The sequence below is a fragment of the Natator depressus genome, chromosome 11 (assembly GCF_965152275.1).
Source record: "Natator depressus isolate rNatDep1 chromosome 11, rNatDep2.hap1, whole genome shotgun sequence".
Lineage (NCBI taxonomy): Eukaryota > Metazoa > Chordata > Testudines > Cheloniidae > Natator > Natator depressus.
Genome location: NC_134244.1, coordinates 62,783,838 through 62,805,454, shown reverse-complemented (window position 1 = coordinate 62,805,454; position 21,617 = coordinate 62,783,838). Strand labels below are relative to the sequence as shown.

Here is a 21,617-nt window from a genome sequence, read left to right as displayed (position 1 = left end):
ACAAAATGCTTACAGAGTTTCAGTAGCTCAATGTAGTTATTTAGCCTTCTTGGTCACAATTTTTATTAAATCATTTCTTAACATCAGGAGTCCGCTTCTTTGCCACACTCACTTCTGTTACCTCTTTTTGGTTGCAATTCTTTCCTCCTCTGCTCATCTCTGCATTATTGTTTCCTATCCCAGATGTGAAACTAAACTGAAATTACCATATAGTTTTAGTAGGCAACTAAAGCCCATATTTCAGGAGTCCTCATCCCCAGAATAATTTTATAAGTTAGGAAGTGTTTTTTGGACAATCAGTGTCAAGCTTCAGTTTCTTTATCTGCCGCACTTTTCAAAGTCACATGGCAAGAACATAATGAGATGGTTGTATGTTTTGGATGGGTTTTTTTTAAGGTACTATCAAATATACTTGGAAGCAGTCAGAGGACTAAACTCAACAGCTGGATATTGATAAAATGGGAGGAGGGGCTCCAGCGTTGCAATGGCAAGGTGGCTCAGCTGCTGGGATTCTTACCAGAGTGCTGTTCCTGGACCCACTATGGGGCTCTATCGTCCACATCAGTCTCTGGCTAATATACATCTGATAAGCTAGAAGAGGCCCACCTCCTCAACTGATGGAAGGGAAATGGAGTTAATTCCCCCCCAACTGTAGAGGTGTTTAGGGTGGTGGTCCATTACTGTATCTTCCTCTAAACTCCCAATTTCTGCAAAAGGTCTCTACTATATTATTACACACAACCACATTTTGTTTCTCTGCCACCAGCACATCACTCCTCCGTCCTTCTGGTATCATGCAGAGTAAATAGGACATGGTTAGTTTTACTGTTGCTCACAGGTTTCTGAATAAACCAGTTACATTCAGTACACTGTGGCTTGGAAAAGGCATGAGCAGCAAGGGCTCCACTGATTCAATTTACCCAAGAGTGTATCTTAGTCACCGTAAGGGCAAGCAGCCTATTTTTAAATGAAAGCTTAAAATGCTGTGAAACTGATTACTTAAGATCCCTTTAGAAAAGTTTCACTGCTCTCCAGGAAAATTATCCTACATACCACTGGTGAATGGATTTTTCAAGCCCTGCCTGCATACCTCAGGTGAAATGAGACGTGATGTCAAAGGCCACTGGCCTTCAGCCACCTTGTAAAGGAAGGTCACTGCTACATCTGCAGTTAAGAAAAAGTAGGGAAGTCTATACGTGAATTTGAAGTTAACATGCCTGACAGTCCTGGAAACCAAGTACTGCAGATACCACATGGGCAGACATCGCACGCTTCATAGTGCTTCTAGGATTTAGACAGCAGTTCAGTCAATTCAATCCTAGACATCTGTGCGATGAGAAAGGGCAATAAACTTTCTAATGTGGATATTTCCCTTAAAATTATATTGAAGCCACAACTCCGTTCTTATTGGCCAACGAACAGCCATTCAATAGTGGTTGTTTTTAATATCACTACTGACGGGGGCCAGATTCAACCAGTGGCCCAGTGGTTAAAGTGCCATAACCCTGTCACCATTCCCCTATAACTGCATCTCACTAGTAACTATTCACCTTTCATTAACAGTATCAAATTGGAACAAATGGTTCATTTTACAAATTGACCAGACCTTGCATATGCAGACACAGGAAAGGAACTGTAAGTGCCATTCCTGAAATATCAGAAAAATTATAAATAAAATGTTACCGCTGATTGATAAATGCTGATTTGCGGTTATATCTGCATTACATCCAGACAGACTCCTTTTTCAATTTACGTCTACCTTATATTCAGCAGAGTTTAATCAACTTGTTCAATGGAAAAGAAATGTTGACAGCCTGAACCGAATGACCGAGTATGTCTTACCAGTGTCACTATTGCACATTCAGCCGTCAGCTGCGCTGCACTAAAAAGCGTCCGTACAAAACGGTAAATATGCTTGTGATCAGGGTCATGCTTGCTGTAGTCATCTGGAACTTCTTCCCGCTGAAATAGAAAGTGCCTAGAGTTAGTCACTGCACTTCTAAATGTTACTTGGGACTGCTTTTTACAGCAATACACTATTGTTCCCTTTCACCAGTCTGAAAGGCAAATCTACACAAACTTTTGCTTTGGAAAGAGAAGGAACAAAATTCTATACAAGATAGAAAGCAGCTCTGGCCATACGAGTAAATATTAGGAGAGGTCTCTAACAAAAGCAATAGTTTTACCTGGTCTTTTGTAGTCCAGTTTTAATTCACATTTTTCTCCTATAAGAATATAGGTTTGAATGAAAGGCAGATGACTGCCTCTGTCATCCTGAAGTTACACTTCTTGGTTATATCCTTGGAGTGATGATTAGAAGTACGTAATTTTGACAGGCGAGATGGTAGGTAACATTCTTGGCATATCAGTGTCCACACTGCGTTCTTCTATATCCAAACGGCAATTACATATACATCAGGAATCCCTAGGCATTCTGCTTCTCTGAAAGTATCATGCAAGATTTTCACTGCTCTGCATGAGCTACCTAGCATGACGCAAGGGAAATTCCAAGTTCTGAAAGGTAATTCTTCCCTATGGGCAGCAGGCAAGAGCATGAACCAACCCCGTGGGGGACTAACGCAGCTACGGAACCTTCCTATTTAGCAGGAAGCAAAAATTCCATCCCAAAATAAGCCACAATCACAAATATTGGAGGCACTGATTTTTCAAAAGACAAAGTGAAGCTCCATACAGATACCTCATAAGGTTTCCCTCCAGGCTGAGGGGGAGGGTGGTGAATGAGAAAAAATCCTGCAAAATGATCCCAGAAAAACAAAGTTAGAAGGTAACTATCCCTTCTTTAAAAGATACCATCCCTGAAGGATTCTTACTCCTGGCAAAAAGGAAGTTTAAAGGAAATCCCAAAACAGTTTCAGTAAGACAAACCAACAGCTACAGCAAGGCCAAAGCCAAATATAAAATGTTTTTGAATATGGGAGAAGACAGGCATAAGGATTAAGACAAAAACAATCAAAGTCTTCAAAAATCTGGCCAACTCACGTATAGGACATCCTGGTATCCAAAACTTTATGGTGACATGTGAGAGTTTGGGCTCTCCTATTTTAGAAACAGGTTTTGCAGGACTGAGATGGAAAAAAAAGTTCTTCCTCGAGTCCAAAGCGAAGCAAAAGGGCAGCAAATGTATGGGGTGAGAATTGAATGCCTGCTTTGCATACGTCTAACAACAACATTCTTAACATAGGCAGGCAGAGGCTGGTCTGTGTCTGATCAAATGAGCTGACATTGACCTGGCTGGCTTCAAACTAGGCTTAAAAAAGCAAAAAAAAAAAAAACAGGAAGTCAGACATGGTGCTCTTACTTAAGAGATGTCAAAAGAAATAAAACCGATGAGAACAGTTCTTGCCAAACAGAAACCCAAGATCTTTTGGGCAAACCATACGTGAAGAAAGGCCTCTCCAGGACGGGCATGCAAACGTGGGAATAATGCCGGCAGGAGGTTCATCTGCATCAGAGGCCATGCCACACACAGCTGATGCTGAGCCAAGCTCGGGCCCTCATGCCCTGACTTTGAGCTCCTATCATTTGTCTAGGGAAATGACAACCTGATAAAAGGTCTCTGCCCTGAGGTCCACCTGCCTTTTGGCCATGAAGGCCCAATTGCCTATAAATTAATGTTTTACTGCTGCATACTGGTTAACCTGTCAGGATAGATTCCAGTATCAAACATCAGGTTTCCTGGCTTCTGTTCTTCCATCTGGCCAGACCATTCACAACCAGCAAGATTTCAGGTACAAGGTGCAAGACTTAACCAAGAGTTGTGCTCAGCACAATATTTTCTCAGCTGCCTTTGAGACAGGGCCAGTGGTGAGAATTATCTACCACAGCTTCACTCACTGGTCTGAAATAGGGTACAACTTTATTGGAAAGGACTTCTAACCCAGAGAGCTCTGATGAAACACAATATAGTTTTAAGGAGAGCATCTAAGGTGGTACCGCACTCAGATGGCTAGGTCTCTGGTTCTGAACTTGTATAGAGAGGAGAGGCTAGAATCTTTGGGCATGTCTACACAGCAATTAGACACCTGTGGCTGGCCCATGCCAGCTGACTCAGACTTGTAGAGCTTGGGCTAAGGGGCTGCTCAACTGCAGTGTAGAGGTTCGGGCTTGGGCTGCAGCCCGAGCTCTGGGACCCTCCCACCTCACAGGGTCCTAGAGCCTGGGCTCCAGCCTGAGCCTGTACATCTACACTGAAACTGAGCAGCCCCGTAGCCCAAGCCTAAGTCAGCTGGCACAGGCTGGCCTCAGGTGTTTAACTGCAGTGTAGACATATGCTTTGAAGCGGAGCTACCCTAAGTTAAAGGCTTTAGCAGCTGTGAGTCAGGGGCAACTAGTCACTTGGCACCTCCTGCCGATGCTTCATTTGGGAACGTAAAGTCTTGTTCAAGACAGACAGACCTCAGCACTACTGACTTCAAAACAGACCAGAGGATATTGGGAACTCTGCAAACGGTGAAGTTCCTATCTTTGTAAGGGATGATATTGGACTCTGATCTCTGGGCTGAAAGGGAAGCGGAGTCTGGGAGGGCACAAGTGGCACTGGCACAACCCATGTGTCCAGCTGTCAAACGTGACTCTGCCACACAATCCAAGGATTTCTCCTTCAAATCACTGAGCCAGATTCATAAGTTTCTGGGGGATTTAAAGGAGGGAAGAAGGGATGCTTTTCTCCTGTCCCAAGTGGCTGAAACAGAGGATGATATCCAAAACAGACAAAGGAATTCTAGAAGCAAGTAGCAGTGGAGTGAGTGAACTCTAAGGCAAAGCTACCTGAAGTGCCTGACACCGGAAATAAAACACAGGACACAGAATCAGGATTCCTCAGAGGCTGCTGGACACTGGAATCCTACTGATGATCTTAGGCCAGCAGATTCAGGAGGGAAATAAAAGGGGGAAAAGTGAAGGAAAGAGTTATGATCTGACTGGAAGGCAGGGAGGGTCATGGAAAAGGATATCGGGAACAGTCAAAGCTGGACAGGATGATGTGGTACTGAAACATCTGTTGAAGAGATACAAGCAGGAATGTAAAATTTCAAAAGCTTAATCTCTGTGGTGACAAGTGGTCAACAGGCAGAGGTGGCCTGCACTCCTACTCATTATCACTGTCTTTAGGGACAGAAAAGATGTAGAGCTTGCAGATTTCTGCCTACCTCACACAGAGTTGATACTCCTCTATGGAAGGTATCTTTACAGAATAATTCTTTTGCCAAATTAAACTGCTTTTAAAGAAGTTTTAGATACTAGAGGTCAAACACCGCCACTACACAGACACTGTAAAGAATGATTTGTAAAGTTACTTTAAAAAGTATGAAACTCAACTACTATAAGTCAATACACACACCCCACACCAGAAATATCATTTATATTTTTAACATTAATAGTTATGTTAATACTAAAGCATATTTTTAGGATCTGGCAGGAAGATTAATCAAAGCTGTATCTGTTTAAATATTTGAAAGAAACTTTTTTTTTTTTTAAAACCACAAAAGTCTTTTAAACCAGCACAGACACTTCTAAGTTCAATCCTGATGAAAAGGAAAACAAAGTAAATGACCAGGACTCTGCAAGGCAGTCAACTTGACACCACTCAACAACTGCACGCTGAAGCGCAGAGTCTTCAGCTCAAATCTACTATCAGGTTTGTACCTTAGAAGACTTGTCTGTAAACAGGAGCATGAAAACTAATAACTTTAGAATAATATGTTGAATGCCTCAAACTGCCAGGGTAAGAGACGTTAAGCGTATTTACTTTAAAATTTTGCCTTTCAGGTTCATTAAAGGCCAGACTCACCGTCTCCTGCTTTGTGTGATGCTTTATGAACTATGTACTCCTATTTGCTATCACTTAAAGGTTAGGCACAAAGGCTGTAAAGGTAAAGCATGCTTCCTCCAAAATGATTATACAGCCTTGACCAAGTGCTCGGCACGAAATAGTGTTAAAAACAAAAAACAGACACAGGGAATAGTAAGAATCAGAATAAACATGGAACTAACATGATGCATGTTAAATGTCACCACTTCACTTTGTCACATCTTATTCTTCAAATACCATGAGGAAAAGTGAAGGGTACATTGCAATTGCCTATTGACATACTAGTTGGTCATCTATTCATAAACCAATTTGGTTTTAGAAGCTCCAAGAGGAGAAGACCACATAACTTTGCCTGCACTTAGATCTATATTAACAAAAAGTAATTTTAAAAAAGGTGACTTTACTCTTTTGAAGTGAATGCTATTTATATTGAATATACAAGACCGACAAGGATGAAAATAAACACATGAGTAACAACAACAACAACAAAAAAAATAAGCTAAAAAAATTACACTTACCGTGAGAGGATGCGATTTTTCATCAAAAATATCCAATGATCTGACTGAATCTCTATCAAACAAGAGTACGCATTTTACCAATGGAGTTTAACTATTGGCAGAGCAAAGCATTTGATACTGTAAAAATTGTTCACCACATTAAAGCACATTTTTTAGTTTTGCAGGTTTTTCCTGGAATTTGGCGCTAGGTTTTGCTGCAATCCTATCAGCGTGGTTATGAAGAGATTTTCCATAACTGAAAGAATTTAATAAGCAAAATCAAGTATGTGAACAGCTAGCTATGTTCTCACTACCAGAAATTAAATTAAGTATCTGCATAAAGGCCCTAGAGTTGACATTATATTAAATGTATTTACTGTATAAGCTCTTCTGAAAACAAACTTTCATCTCATTATAAAGTAACACTTCTCATACAGTCATACGATGCACGCTGCAGCTAAATATAATGTGACAGCTAAATATAATGTGACAGGCCCTGGCAGCATGGTGCCAATGGACCTACTGCTAGGTCTTTGCCGCAAAAAACCAAAAACATGTTTTTACATTGAAACCGCTAACTTGAGTGAGCTGTCTTGATGTAAAATCCTAGCAGAGACAAAGCACAGGTGGTTTGCGCTCAATGTAGCTAGTTGAGACAAACCCCATGTGAGGGCTATAGCGTTGACCTCAACTAGTGGCATCAAGGCAAAAAACTACCTTCACCTTGTCTCTACTAGGATTTTACAACACAGTTAACTTGAGTTAACTATCTCAATGTCAAAAGCACCTTTTTTCCAGGGAAGATATAGCAAGCATTACAAGAGTGACTCCCTCAGCTGCAGCTACGCCTGGGAACTCCCATTGGCCCTGTCCTCACTAGGAAAAATGGTGTGATCATTAATACATGTTAAAATCCTAGTATAGGCAAAGCCACTATATTTTTAACTTGTGTTAGCTAATCAGAATAAAACCTTTGCTCCCCAGAGTCTACCTCAGCCAGCTAATGTTCATAAAACTACAACAGCCTTGCCTACAGTAGGATTTTAGCATGCTAGCTAATGTGCTTTAGAAAATACACCTTTTTTTCTAGTAAAGACAAGGCCCTGATGTATTTTTTTTTCAATTGTGTTAGCTGAATTAAGTTAGCTGAATATGACTGAAAAGCCCTCTTACTGTTCCGCAGGCTAGCACATTTGAAGCCATGTTTGCTGGCCACACTGAAGCCTAGGCTTCCCTTAGACGTTTACTAGATTAGTTTAACATACGTTAAAGGCAGTATGTCTTGTCTACAAAAGACTTGGTACGTATCAGCATGTTAGCTAACATCACATCTTAAATCCTAGGCTATACAAGACCTCAAACATGAAAAGTGCTTTTCAAACATGTTACACTAACTCAATTGAGCTAACAGTGTTAAAACATGCCCCATTTTTGCCCATCAAGAAGGGTGGATACCTTTCAAGGGTATTCTCCCTTCCCTAAGAAGAAGAGCTCTGTAAAACCTGTGGGGATGAAGTTAAGATTACATGCATCCCGCCTCCACCCCACGCCACTCTTGGGACTGCCCACTCTCCGCCCTGAGTTTTTTTTAACCTCAAATTAATCTATTCATAATTGATCGAGGCAGTTTATAGGACTGTAAAGGCTAGCCTAGACAGTCCCCAGACATTTGTGGTTTACTCTAGGAACTAGTCTCTGCCATCACACTGGCAGTTCTCTCAAGGTAGTTAATCTTAGGTAAGCCCTCTAGTAAAAGAAAGACTGTAGCAGATCCCAACTCTACAAAAGTGAGATCTTCACAAAGAGGGACAATGACAGAGAGATGGCTGGCACCCCTCTGCTGCCAGATCTTATAGACATGATCTGGCTTGTTTTTAAGAAGCTGCTGATTGTTTAATACATGATCAGACAGTTCGTGTTCTTCTCTATTTTCATTCTCTGAAAGGGCAGCGCTAGCAGCTTCATTTGAATGGCAAAATGTTCTACAAGGCTCAAGCTTCACTTCCCAATTCAAATATTAAGCGTCATACCATGGAAAGGGATTAGATCATAAAGAATCCTTATTGAGGTTACAGGGACAAACCATCCCAATGTGTAGAAAGAATAGTAAATATGGCAGGCGGCCAGCTTGGCTTAACAGTGAAATCCTTGTTGACCTTAAACACAAAAAAGAAGCTTACAAGAAGTGGAAGATTGGACAAATGACCAGGGAAGAGTATAGAAATATTGCTCAGGCATGCAGGAGGGAAATCAGGAAGGCCAAATTACACTTGGAGTTGCAGCTAGCAAGAGATGTTAAGAGTAACAAGAAGGGTTTCTTCAGGTATGTTAGCAACAAGAAGAAAGTCAAGGAAAGCGTGGGCCCCTTACTGAATGAGGGAGGCAACCTAGTGACAGAGGATGTGGAAAAAGCTAATGTACTCAATGCTTTTTTTGCCTCTGTCTTCACGAACAAGGTCAGATCCCAGACTACTGCACTGGGCAGCACAGTATGGGGAGGAGGGGACCAGCTCTCTGTGGAGAAAGAAATGGTTCGGGACTATTTAGAAAAGCTGGACGAGCACAAGTCCATGGGGCCGGATGCGCTGCATCCGAGAGTGCTAAAGGAGTTGGCAGATGTGATTGCAGAGCCATTGGCCATTATCTTTGAAAACTGATGGCAATCGGGGGAGGTCCCGGACGACTGGAAAAAGGCTAATGTAGTGCCCATCTTTTAAAAAGGGAAGGAGGAAGATCTGGGGAACTACAGGCCAGTCAGCCTCACCTGAATCCCTGGAAAAATCATGGAGGAGGTCCTCAAGGAAACCATTTTGAAGCACTTGGAGGTGAGGAAGGTGATCAGGAACAGTCAACATGGATTCACCAAGGGCAAGTCATGCCCGACTAATCTAATTGCCTTCTATGACGAGATAACTGGCTCTGTGGATGAGGGGAACGCAGTGGTCGTGTTATTCCTTGACTTTAGCAAAGCTTTTGATACGGTCTCCCACAGTATTCTTGCCAGCAAGTTAAAGAAGTATGGGCTGGATGAATGGACTATAAGGTGGATAGAAAGCTGGCTAGATCATCGGGCTCAACGGGTAGTGATCAATGGCTCCATGTCTAGTTGGCAGCCGGTATCAAGCGGAGTGGCCCAAGGGTCGGTCCTGGGGCCGGTTTTGTTCAATATCTTCATTAATGATCTGGAGGATGGCGTGGACTGCACCCTCAGCAAATTTGCAGATAACACTAAACTGGGAGGAGTGGTAGATACGCGGGAGGGTAAGGATAGGCTACAAAGGGACCTAGACAAATTAGAGGATTGGGCCAAAAGAAATCTGATGAGGTTCAACAAGGACAAGTGCAGAGTCCTGCACTTAGGACGGAAGAATCCCATGTACTGCTACAGACTAGGGACCGAATGGCTAGGCAGCAGTTCTGCCTAGGGGTTACAGTGGATGAGAAGCTGGATATGAGTCAACCATGTGCCCTTGTTGCCAAGAAGGCTAACGGTATTTTGGGCTGTATAAGTAGGGGCATTGCCAGCAGACCGAGGGATGTGATCATTCCTCCCTATTTGACATTGGTGAGGCCTCATCTGGAGTACTGTGTCCAGTTTTGGGCCCCACACTACAAGAAGGATGTGGAAAAATTGGAACACGTTCAGCAGAGGGCAACAAAAATGATTAGGGGATGGGAACACATGACTTATGAGGAGAGGCTGAGGGAACTGGGCTTGTTTAGTCTGTGAAAGAGAAGAATGAGGGGGGATTTAATAGCCTCTTTCAACTATCTGAAAGGGGGTTCCAAAGAGGATGGATATAGACTGTTCTCAGTGGTAGCAGATGACAGAAAAAGGAGTAATGGTCTCAAGTTGCAGTGGGGGAGGTTTAGGTTGGATATTAGGAAAAACTTTTTCCACTAGGAGGGTGGTGAAGCACTGGAATGCATTACCAAGGGAGGTGGTAAAATCTCCTTCCTTTGAGGTTTTTAAGGTCAGGCTTGACAAAGCCCTGGCTGGGATGATTTAGTTGGGGATGGGTCCTGCTTTGAGCAGGGGGTTGGACTAGATGACCTCCTGAGGTCCCTTCCAACCCTGATATTCTAGGATTCTAATATGTGGTATTTGCATATTAATGTAGTACACAGGGCAAAATTTTCTTATGAACATCTAAATTGTAACAATCTAAACCCCATTTTACTTAGAAGGAGGCAAGCCAAAGCCCAGATCAAGTGCTGGTACACTTAAAAGCAGGAGCAGGTTTTAGAACAAGTTCAGTATGTTTTTCCAACACTGCCACTTTAATTTTTGTGCTTCACCCTTGACGTAATATTGAACATAACCATTGTTTTACAAGGTCCATCAGCCTATGACATAACTATGAGGGAAAAGCAGAGGCTCCATAAAACTGTATGATGTTTTGAACCTAAAAATTATTACTAATTATGCTAACAACAGCTCAAATGACTGGGACATACAACTGCTGCTTGTTGTTAAGCTAGTTATGATTTTGCTTAACTAGAGAGAGAAGTTTAGAGAGTGCTCACCTGTTCTTTATGTGGTAGTATATTGCTAACGTCACACTGTGAGGAAAGGGGGAAAAATGGTTATTTTACAAAGCATATTCTGCCTTGACACAGATGTTGCTCAGGACAAAAACAGATTTCTAGAACCCATTTACAGTATGACTTTATTCTATTTCTGATGTTGAAATGAAATTAGTGATTCCCCATCTCCCAAATACATTTTTTTCTTAAGTTCTCATTCCCTGGTTCTGGTTCTCTCCTGTGAACGGAAGTTAACCAAGACAGACACAATAGCTGAACTCATTTCAAAATGACATATATACATCTTTGTATCATAAAAAAAGTCTGTGGCACCTAGCTGAATGCATGTCTGATTAACCACTGGCAACAAGCGTAAAAGCTTCAGCATGCCAGAAGCCAGCTCATCATAAGCTCCCTTTGAAGTTTTTTTTTTTTGTTTTTTTTAAAAACAGTGTACTTTAATGGTAAGATGGGCTTATTGGCTGAAACACCTATTCCTTCCACAACCAGAAAGCAGCCAGTCCATAATGGTATTCAAACACTACAGCGACGTGCGCCATATAAGTGGAACAGATGCAATGGTGGAAAGAGGCTAGCACCCACCACTGTATGGTACCGACATATACCAGAAACAAATCAAGTTATTGATTCTGAGTTATACTGACAGTATCATGCTTTGAAAATAAACACGTCCACATTTATTAACAGGACACCACTAGACTAGCAAAATAAACTATTCAGTTATAAACTGTCATTTTAAATTTGTCATGTTTTTATTTTATACCTAGCTCACCATTAACCCTCTAAATTAGATCTGTTGTCTTCTTAGTTTCCAAAAACTGGCCAAAGAAAATTCTGAGTAAGAGTCTCACTTTATCTTTAAATCATCCAATTGGGCCTAGGTTCTTCTGTATGGGGGTTTCTAAGAAATGAGCAGCCTTAAAAACTGTGACTCACGCGGAGACAAAAAGACAATTACATGTATGCTGAGCTTCAATTTGGAAATTCCCTCGCTACAAAGGAGCATTTTACATTCATAGTATATCCTCAAGATCTGATTTTAAACATTTCAGTACTTCACCTGCCCAAGCTCCCCTGCCAAATTTTTTTTGCTTGTTTTCTACTGTGTATAAGACCCACAAAAACAAGGTAGGTAGTAAAACTGACTATAATGTCTCGTGTACAAAGTCAGAAGTCTGGAAAAAACGGTTGTAATTTCAGTCACAATAACCTTGAGTCAAAATTTTTAGACAAGTGATTTTTAGCTGATGTCCCCTTTCCATATGCTTTATAAAACTAAAATCAAAGGACACTGCATTTAGTCAGTGGATTGTTCAGAACTGACTGAAGGGTACCGCAGCTCCTCAGAGTGTAGAGTGCAGAGAAAAGCTGGTCCACACAGGTTTTGCTATAGCGATGGTCAGTTATGGGCTATGATTTATTTTTACTGATGGCGTCATAGCAGTATGATACGCAGCATGGACACAGGTACACCAAAATGTGCCTTATGCTGGTATAGTTTGTTCCCCCTGCCCAAAACAGATATAAGCACATTTATACTGGGGGGTGTGGGTGTACCAATACAGTTAAAGCCCTATAACGCATGCAACAAAATTGTTCTCCTTACACTTGCTGAGATTTGATACAACCCTTTGTTTGAGTAAAAGTACAAAATTTAAAAAGCCACAACATTCAGAGTAATGAATTTAATATCATGAAACACTAAATTGACAGCAGTAGAGACTAAAGTATCCGTATAATCAGAGAAAAAGGGCATAAGGGGCAACTCCAGTGTCCGTTTCCCCACCATGGAGTGTCAGTCAGAACCCCAGAGGCGGACGGGAATAGAGTTCACTCTTGCCCGTTCAGTCCTGGCCACAACAGTTGTGACTGCCAACTTGAACAAGTCATTTCACATGGGCAATGAAACAGCCTTCAGAGGGCAGTGACTCATTGCTAGTACTGGCCAATAAAAGGGGAACTGGTGATTCCGTTTTCCACTTCGGCTGGAAGACTTCCTTCTGAAACAAGTCTGACAGTTCTATTTGTCTGGATCAGATGTGAGAGGCAAGCTGGAAGTGCAGCTTCCTAATCCCATTACAATTCTGAGCCGCACAGCCCTCTACTAGTCTAACCTTAGAGTCCTACCAAAAGAAGAAACTTATCAAGTCCCAAACAAAGTCAGACATGCCCAACAGGCCATCTAACCCATTGCTAAAAGGACAGCCAGGCATATGGCAAGGTGAGAGAGGACAAGAGGGGATGGGCTGGTTTGAACTCCTCCCCTTCAGCACCTCCCTTCTGGCCAAGCAGCAGCAGTGCATCATGCAGCTGTCTCACTTTCAGGTCTGGATTTCAACAGCCAAGCCAGCAGCTTAATGCACTTCCAAAATTTGTTCAAACTTTAGCATCTGTCTGCAGGTGCAATGCCTTGGGGGAGCTACCAAGTCTTCCTCTATGTTGCATCAAGGAAAGGAAAATCACTTCTCAGCTTTGGCTCCCTACCAGCTGTGTATGAAACTAGTTCTCATTATGCCATCAGCAGCACGTGGATCAAAAAGAAGCCTCAGACGGGGAACAACAGAGGCTGTAGAGTCAATTCTTTTTAGATGAAAGACGTTTTAGAACTAGACTCAAATACATGACGACGACTGTGGAACCAGAGCTAAAACTACGCACTAGGTATAGTCTGTTACCACTAGAGGGCAGACTAGCACCACAGGCAGCTTGGGAAGAAGTTCCAAAGGACTATTACACGGAATGCCACACAACTACTTCCCATTTTTCAATCCAGAGTTTTTGCTTTGCTTTCATTTTAAAGAATTAAAAAGCCCCCTTTTATTCAATATCGATGCTCCAGTTCTGCACAAAATCATTATCAAGTGAACTGAGCGTGGTTTAAACTAAGTCTTGTCTACACAGGACATTAGTGTGCAGCAGTGTGAATCTACAGTACACTAGCTTGCCATGAAGTAATGTCCTATGCAGACAAGCCCTGACATGTGAAAACACCTTAAGCGGCATTACCGGATGGCAAGGGAAAAGCTCAGTCCTCACGCCTCCCAAAACCCTGCTAGCCCCAAGTCCCTTTCCGTGTCCAAACTGTCAGGGATGAACTGTCAAATCAGAGCCAGCTGAATGTCTTGACTGACAGAGACCAGCATGATTAGCCAATCCCAGGCTCAAAGCCTGCAACGTCACTCTGCCTCTTGCATGATCAGAATGGTACTTACCATTTTATTGTGCTTCTAAGATTAGGCTGGCTGACTGTGCTGTCATCTATAAATATGGTTGAGCATGAGCTATACTTTTTCGTAAGTTGCCCTGGAGAAACCTAAAAAAAACCACCACCAAACAAATGTAAGAAAAGTGCTTCTACAAGTTTGTTTACAGAAGTTTGGGTTCTGAGCGTACAACTTCATCAACACATCCAAAATGATGTAGATGGATACTAAGTGGCAACTAGAAGGCACTTGCAGATGAATGCTCTTTGTGTCTAAGCTGCCCTATATCAGTACAGTTATTCAAGATGCTGTTAATTCTGCAACACATACAGAAATGTTCATGTACATAAACATAAGACAAAAAACATTAGAGTTCTAATTTTAGTTTCTATCAGCCTTTTCCCTCCTTTAATACATTTATCTACTTCCTCTATGCCAACTGCTCCCATATCTCCTTCTTCCACTCCTTGTTTATCCCCTTTTTATACCACACCCCGCACTTTAAACATGCTCCCATTTTCTGGGCACTCCATCCTCCCTTTAAATCCCAACACTTCCATAAACCTTCATAACATTAATCTCTTCCTTGTACCTGGTTTATCATTTTGAACCAGAATGTGAGCTATCTGGAGATCTTTGTTTTAGTCTGCAGCTGTAATCTCAAGCAAAGAAAAGTCTGTACTTCAGATAGGAAACCTCAGAAGAAACCGAAGCATGCTGAAGGATGCAACATTGATAATTTCATTACCAATAAGTGACTCTTCCCTAGTAAGGCATAACTCACTTCCTGTCCTCCAACTACGTAGTGTCGGATGTATGAAAAAGGTCTGATTGTTTAAAAAAATATTTAAAGGATTTTTCTGCCTTTTAGTATTAAAAATGTCAGGATTTGATTTCCCTCTTTTTCTTGGAGGACTCCCTGAACAACTAAAGCGACATGACCTCACAATCAGGTTGAAGAGATTTAACTGAACAGTTTAAGGTTTGCCAACCTCTACTTAATACCAAACCTCAGTCACTGAGAAAGCTGTGTAAGCTCCAACACCCTTCACTCCCTCCACTGAGGCCTGGGGAAAAATCCCATGGCAGTTCTTAAGTCCTTCAGCAAAACCAAGAAAGTCTTCAACCCGAGTTTTGGCAGACAAAACTGGAACTTAATATAAACAAAAAAATATATGAAAATAAGAATGACAAAATACACAAGTCGTTGTGCTACCGATGTGGGCATATACATTTTACTTTCAAGGGCACATCCAAAAAGCTTCAGCACCAAGGTAGTTTTACTAATTTAAGTGTGAGAAGACATAAGTATTAGAAGACATCTCCTTGACCTACTGTTCAGTGGCATAAGAAAGTCTCATGCATTTCTCTCTGGTGCGATGTCAAAAAGGAAAAAAAAGGGACGTGAGCTAGATGTGCGAAGTATCAGCAAATGAGAAGATCAGAACAGTTTTGCCTACTAAAAAGTTACTGTTAGGTTATCATGGGCCCAATTTCCAGAGGTGCTGAATCCTTGCAGCTCTCACTGAATTCAATGCTACTATGCTCAGCACTTCTGAAGAGTCAGAGCACCTCCTTCTGTTTATTAGACACCATCGCTCAATTTTTAATTCCTTTTAACAAGAGAGTTTGCATTGAAGAAAAGTCATTACTTCAGTGAAGACTAGCTTCATTTCCTAAAATTGCCTTTAGATAGCATCACTCATAATAGCAAATCTTTCTCGAATTAAGATTTAAATAGCTTGTCATCTCAGCTTTTAAAATGTACCTGGTTTTACTTCTGCTTTAAAGAGACATCAACTAAAGAAACACACTTGTCTGAATTTTTCCCCTACGACTGTTTATAATTAATACACAAGGTCAGTAGAACTGAAAAAAAAATGCTATTTTGTGCTTTGACAGCTCACTCATCACTGTACTCTCCTGTGTCTGTTTCCTCCATTTGCGTAATCTTTCACACAGCAATGTAGGAAAAATAATTGTGGGGGTTTTTAAACTTGGAAAAGGTAATTGTATAATCAATAAAATTAGCAGGGACTTTGGGGTACATAAAGGACCTACAGCTACTCTGATTTTGTTTTTGAAATGACTAGGTTCCAAGTTGACAGTATCCCTTAAAACAAACCATCAGACGTAAGATGCTGTTTACTTACATGATTGATGTGGTTACTCTTCCTCTTCTCTCGCACTAGGAATGGGGGAAGAAAATGAACTCAGTTATAAATTCAGAAGTTCCATAGCAAGGCACACAGTGGTATCAAGCAAGCTATATTGTTTTCCCAAAATATAAACAAGCAACACACACGATGCTATTTTAGCTCTTGTACTTTCCATATCAGGAATTCAGTTTTGAGGACAAATTAATCAATACACTTGTTTTTTAAATGTTTCACAAAGCCATTACTAATAAGTCCGCTCCCACTTATCCAAATGACCTGGGGACAGCCAAACTTTCAGATAACTGGGCATTTGGATAAAAGGAAGTGCCAGAGCATTTAGTGCTAGAAGCCAGAGGAAGCAAGAGGCAGTGGTTGGGCCTTCCTGTGCTTTGACCCTGCATGCTGCAGCGATGCCAGGTGATGCTGCATGGACAGAGCCCAAAGGGAGGTAAAGAGAAGGAAAAGGAAATGGTGAGTAGCCACAGGAGCATCCTTAACAGCCTCAACCTCTGCAAGCACCACTACAAATAGGGAGGGGTAGGACTGGCCCCGGCCACTGGGGCTTTCAGTGCCAGGAAGCGCTCAAGCAGTGCCAAGAAAGCTATTCCCCATTGCAGCTACTCTCTGCTCTGCCTCCTTCTTTCCTTTCCATTCTCTCCCCTTCACCCTCTCCTCTGCCTCCCTTCCTTTCCCTTCCTCCTGCCCCATTCGCTTTCCTTAATCCATCAAGTCTCCCTCTGTCCTTTCTCACTGAACCCCTCATTTCCTTGCTCTCTCCTCCCCTATGTTCTCTCATTCTCCCCCCACCTCACTTTTCTCACTCCCATCTCTAGAAATCCTCCCAAATCCCAGTTCCTGCAACCTTAATGTTAACCAAACAGTAGGTGATAACTGAGATTTTTGTGGGGGAGGTAGAGATGCACCGTGGCTTCGTATAACTAGGGTTTCTGGATAAAGGCAATTCAGATAATGGAAATTATACTGTTGTTCAAATAAAATCATAAATGACACAGCCTAAACTCAGTTTACAGCCACAATTAAGAATTGCAGTATTTCAGTTGCATAGTCTTCTAAAAAGTACAGTAGTCTTGAAACTATGTGTGGAGGCTAACTGAACTATTTGGCAGCCAGAAACACTTGATAAAAGTTTTACATTCAAGACATTATCTTATCTGTAAAAGTTGGGCACATTTTACAAATAGCTGTTAATTTTCATATGCACAGATGAAAATATTCTCAGCATGCTGGCCCTACCACACAGTTCAAGGATAACTACCTCAGTTTTGGTAAGACTTCAGAGGTTCAGAAAAAACTCAGCCATTTCCGCTAAAGACGATTAGACTAGATAAAAAAGCAGTCACTCAGCAAATAAGTAGCCAGCTTTCATAATGTTTTCACACTAAGTAATGGTAAGGACAAAGTGATGTGCATATCAGTATTTAGGCATGAGTTCTCCTGCTACCTATCAACCATAATAGCTTTGGTCCTGGCTATTAGCCCGGATGGACAGAGATGGTGTCCCTAGCCTCTGTTTGCCAGGGGCCAGGAATGGGCGAGAGGATGGATCACTTGTTCTGTTCATTCCCCCTGGGGCACCTGGCATTGGCCACTGTCGGAAGACAGGATACTGGGCTAGATGGACCTTTGATCTGATCCAGTATGGCCGTTTTTATGTTCCTCTCCTCTCAAGGTAGAGAGAAGCATGGGGTTAATTCCACTCAAATTGGGCATTAACAAGATCTTTAATTTAATATCTTTTTATTTACTGCCACCTCTGCTATATTCCCTCAGATCAGAGACTAATACTATTTTCCATATTAACCACAAGGGAGCGAAGGGTGATACTTGATCCACAAGTTCATTCACTGCCACCACGTTGCATAACCAAGTCTCTTCCAAGATACCCTACCTACTTAACAAACCCTAGACACACTTGCATGACGCTCACCAGCTTAAGTCTTAGTCAGGCGTATTTCTTCTGAATGAACTTGCTGTAACTTCTGTTTCAGCAAATGGAAGTGATATAAACACACACTGAGAAAATAAAATGTTTCACAAAGCAGGAAAATACCTTAACCGATCGTACATTTAAATTGAATTAAATATGGCATTATGTCACACAAAGTCATAAGAGTGGCCATACTGGGTCATAGAATCATAGAATATCAGGGTTGGAAGGGACCTCAGGAGGTCATCTAGTTCAACCCCCTGCTCAAAGCAGGACCAATCCCCAACTAAATCATCCAAATTTTTTCTTTTTTGCCCCAGATCCCTAAATGGCCCCCTCAAGGATTGAACTCACAACGCTGGGTTTAGCAGGCCAATGCTCAAACCACTGAGCTATCCCTCCCCACAATGGTCAGACCAATGGTCCATCTAGCTCTGTATCCTGTGTTCCGACAGTGCCAACGTCAGGTGCCTCAGAGGGAATGAACGGAACAGGTAACCATCCAGTGATCCATCCCGTTGCCCGTTCCCAGCTTCTGGCAAACAGGCTAGGGACAACATCTGTGCCCATCCTGGCTAATAGCCATTGATGGACCTATCCCTCCACGAACTTATCTAGTTCTTTTTTAACCCTGTTAAAGTCTTGGCCTCCACAACATCCTCTGGCAAAGAGTTCCACAGACTGACTGTGCATTGTGTGAAGAAATTACTTCCTTTTGTTTTAAATCTGTTAATTTCATTGGGTGATCCCTAGTTCTTGGGTTATGAGGAGTAAATAACATTTCCTTATTCACTTTCTCCACACTAGTCATGATTTTATACACCTCAATCACATCTGCCCCTTAGTCGTCTCTTTTCCAAGCTGAAGAGTCCCAGTCTTATTAATCTCTCCTCATATGGCAGCTGTTCCATATCCCTAATAATTTTTGTTGCCCTTTTCTGAACATTTTCCAAGTCCAATATATATTTTTTGAGATTGGGCGACCACATCTGCATGCAGTATTCAAGATGTGGACATACTGCCCCGATATAAATCCATGGTATGATATTTTTGTCTTATCTAGCCCTTTCTTAATGATTCCAAACATTGTTTGTGTTTTTTGACTGCCGCTGCACATTGAGTGGATGTGTTCAGAGAACTATCCACAATGACTCCAAGATCTCTTTCTTGAGTGGTAACAGCTAGTTCAGACCCCATCATTTTATATGTATAGTTGGGATTATGTTTGCCAATGTGTATTACTTTACATTTATCAACATTGAATTTCACCTGTCATTTTGTTGCCCAATCACCCAGTTTTGAGAGATCCTTTTGTAGCATTTCACAGTCTGCCTGGGACTTAACTATCTTGAGAAGTTTTGTATCACCTGCAAATTTTGCAACCTTACTGTTGACCTCTTTTTCCTGATCATTTAGGATTATGTTGAATAGGACCGGTCCCAATACAGACCCCGGAGGACACCACTATTTACCTCTTTCCATTCTGAAAACTGACCATTTATTCCTACCCTTTGTTTCCTATCTTTTAACCAGTTACAATCCATGATAGGACCCTCTCTCTTATCCCATGACAACTTACTTCACTTAAGAGCCTTTGGTGAGGTACTTGTCATACAATCTTTTTATGCCACAGACTTAATAGAGGGTGAAAAGGGACTTCTCATTTCACAGATGACACACGCTGATGCTCATGGCCATCTGGCCACGCTTTTATTTGTTATAGAAAGTCAACATGAGGGTTGGAACTACTTCAATTTTCTCTTGATACTGTGTTGGTCTTTTTAAAAATACAATAAGGATTAAAAGCCAACTATAAAGTAGCAGCAGTAAACAGAACTAAAACTGGCTAAGCAGAGGGAGCAGTTGGGGGATATTTATATGTACAGTTCTAAAAAACAGGACAAGCTGAATGATAATCAGCAGTCTGGCTAGCTGCTTGTACAACGTACCCCCTTTCCAAACCTTCAACCTTTGACTTTACGGATTGCTAGCTCCTGAAAGCAGAGACTGTCTTCCTACCTGTCTGTACAGAAAGTAGCAGTCAGTCTCTAACTACCACTTTTAGCAAAACAAACTGGCCCCGATAAGTGTTAATGTCTCAAAGTGGAAATCATTGATTTTACTGACCTGGCAAAAAGTTCAGAAATAAAAAAGATTCTGCATCTTCTACTCATGGAAAAGTCCTGTCCACCATAGCACGAACAGTTACTAATCCACTTAGCAGATCCATACTACTTTTCCAAAACAAATGGTTTACATATCAGTTCCAAGGAATACTGAACATGTCAGACCCATGTTTAAGACTGAGCCTCTGCAGCAGGATTTTCGTATAGTTTAACAGATTTCTGGCATGGCTTAAAGACTGCATACTGCAGAAGGAAACCACATTCCCAAATTTGTCAAGTTCCCTGATACAGTTTAAAGTGGTATTTGGTTACTAAGTTCTAATATTTGCAACTTCATCTCTACAGCTGCCCCAACCTCTCTCTTTTGGTGACGGGGGGGGCTTTTAGGTAGGGTGGGAGCTAGGTGGAGTCTTCCTTCCCCGTGACTAACTGCAGTGCCCACCTCTATCGCTTAGAGATTTCCCAGGCAGTATAATCATGATGCTGACATGACAATCTCCCTAGAAGGGTGATTTTGAATAGCAGCTCTGAAACCAACAGATTTGTCAATTTAACTCTACTGTTCTTTGGCAAAACTATAAGCAAGCAGCAGCCACACTGAAGCTTTCTGTCAAGGCAAGTAGGTCCTTAACTCTTATGGTTGCAAAGATAACATTCCAAATACGGGTTAGAAACTTTAAAAGAACTGAACCTTAAAGGGACCAATCAGTTTAAATCACTGATTTTTTTTTTTTTAACACTACTATTGTTACAAATAACAGATTTTTGTAACTAACAGATGAGAATATATTTCTCCATTTTTTTTCCAGTTTGTTTAGCTTGTGCATTCGACAGCCTTTTGTGATCAGACAGCTTCACTGTTTACCCTGAATAGTCCGTTTCCAACGTGTGGGTCTTTCACAGAAAAGGAGATTTTTTTTTAAGTTAGTAAATCTATTCATGTGTTTAAGGGGGGCTCAAGAATAGGTGTGCTTTCTGAAACTACTTAACACTTACAAAACTGAACAGATTTCAAACAGACAGTCTTCCTTACAGAATTCATGGCTTCGGCCCATCATTCCCCGGGTCAAGCTTCCCACTTGCAAGTGGATTTTTTCAAGCCCTGGTCATAAGACAACTGTTTTCTGCAACTAAATACCAAAATGAGATAAGGCAAACCTATTCTCTCAGACTACTAGAATCAAGAAGCTTGAATCTCCTGATGTTTGATGCCAATAAAGCACAAATGGCACTGTCATAATAAGACAGCCTATGAAGACACTACTATGAAGAGTTGCAAATTTTTAAGCTACTAACTCCTTACTGT

At 41.5% G+C, this 21,617-nt stretch overlaps 1 protein-coding gene across 1 annotated transcript in view; it reads right to left on the bottom strand.

Moving 5' to 3' along the window:
• The window catches only part of CCNYL1 (cyclin Y like 1), a 50,650-nt gene that overhangs the window by 14,174 nt on the left and 14,859 nt on the right, over window positions 1–21,617 (bottom strand). The window contains exons 3-7 of the mRNA XM_074968022.1: window positions 16,232–16,266; window positions 14,088–14,188; window positions 10,855–10,890; window positions 6,349–6,400; window positions 1,843–1,962 (exon numbers count right to left, since the gene is read on the bottom strand). Coding sequence (XP_074824123.1) covers window positions 1,843–1,962; window positions 6,349–6,400; window positions 10,855–10,890; window positions 14,088–14,188; window positions 16,232–16,266 — 344 coding nt within the window. The remainder of the gene's footprint in view (window positions 1–1,842; window positions 1,963–6,348; window positions 6,401–10,854; window positions 10,891–14,087; window positions 14,189–16,231; window positions 16,267–21,617) is intronic.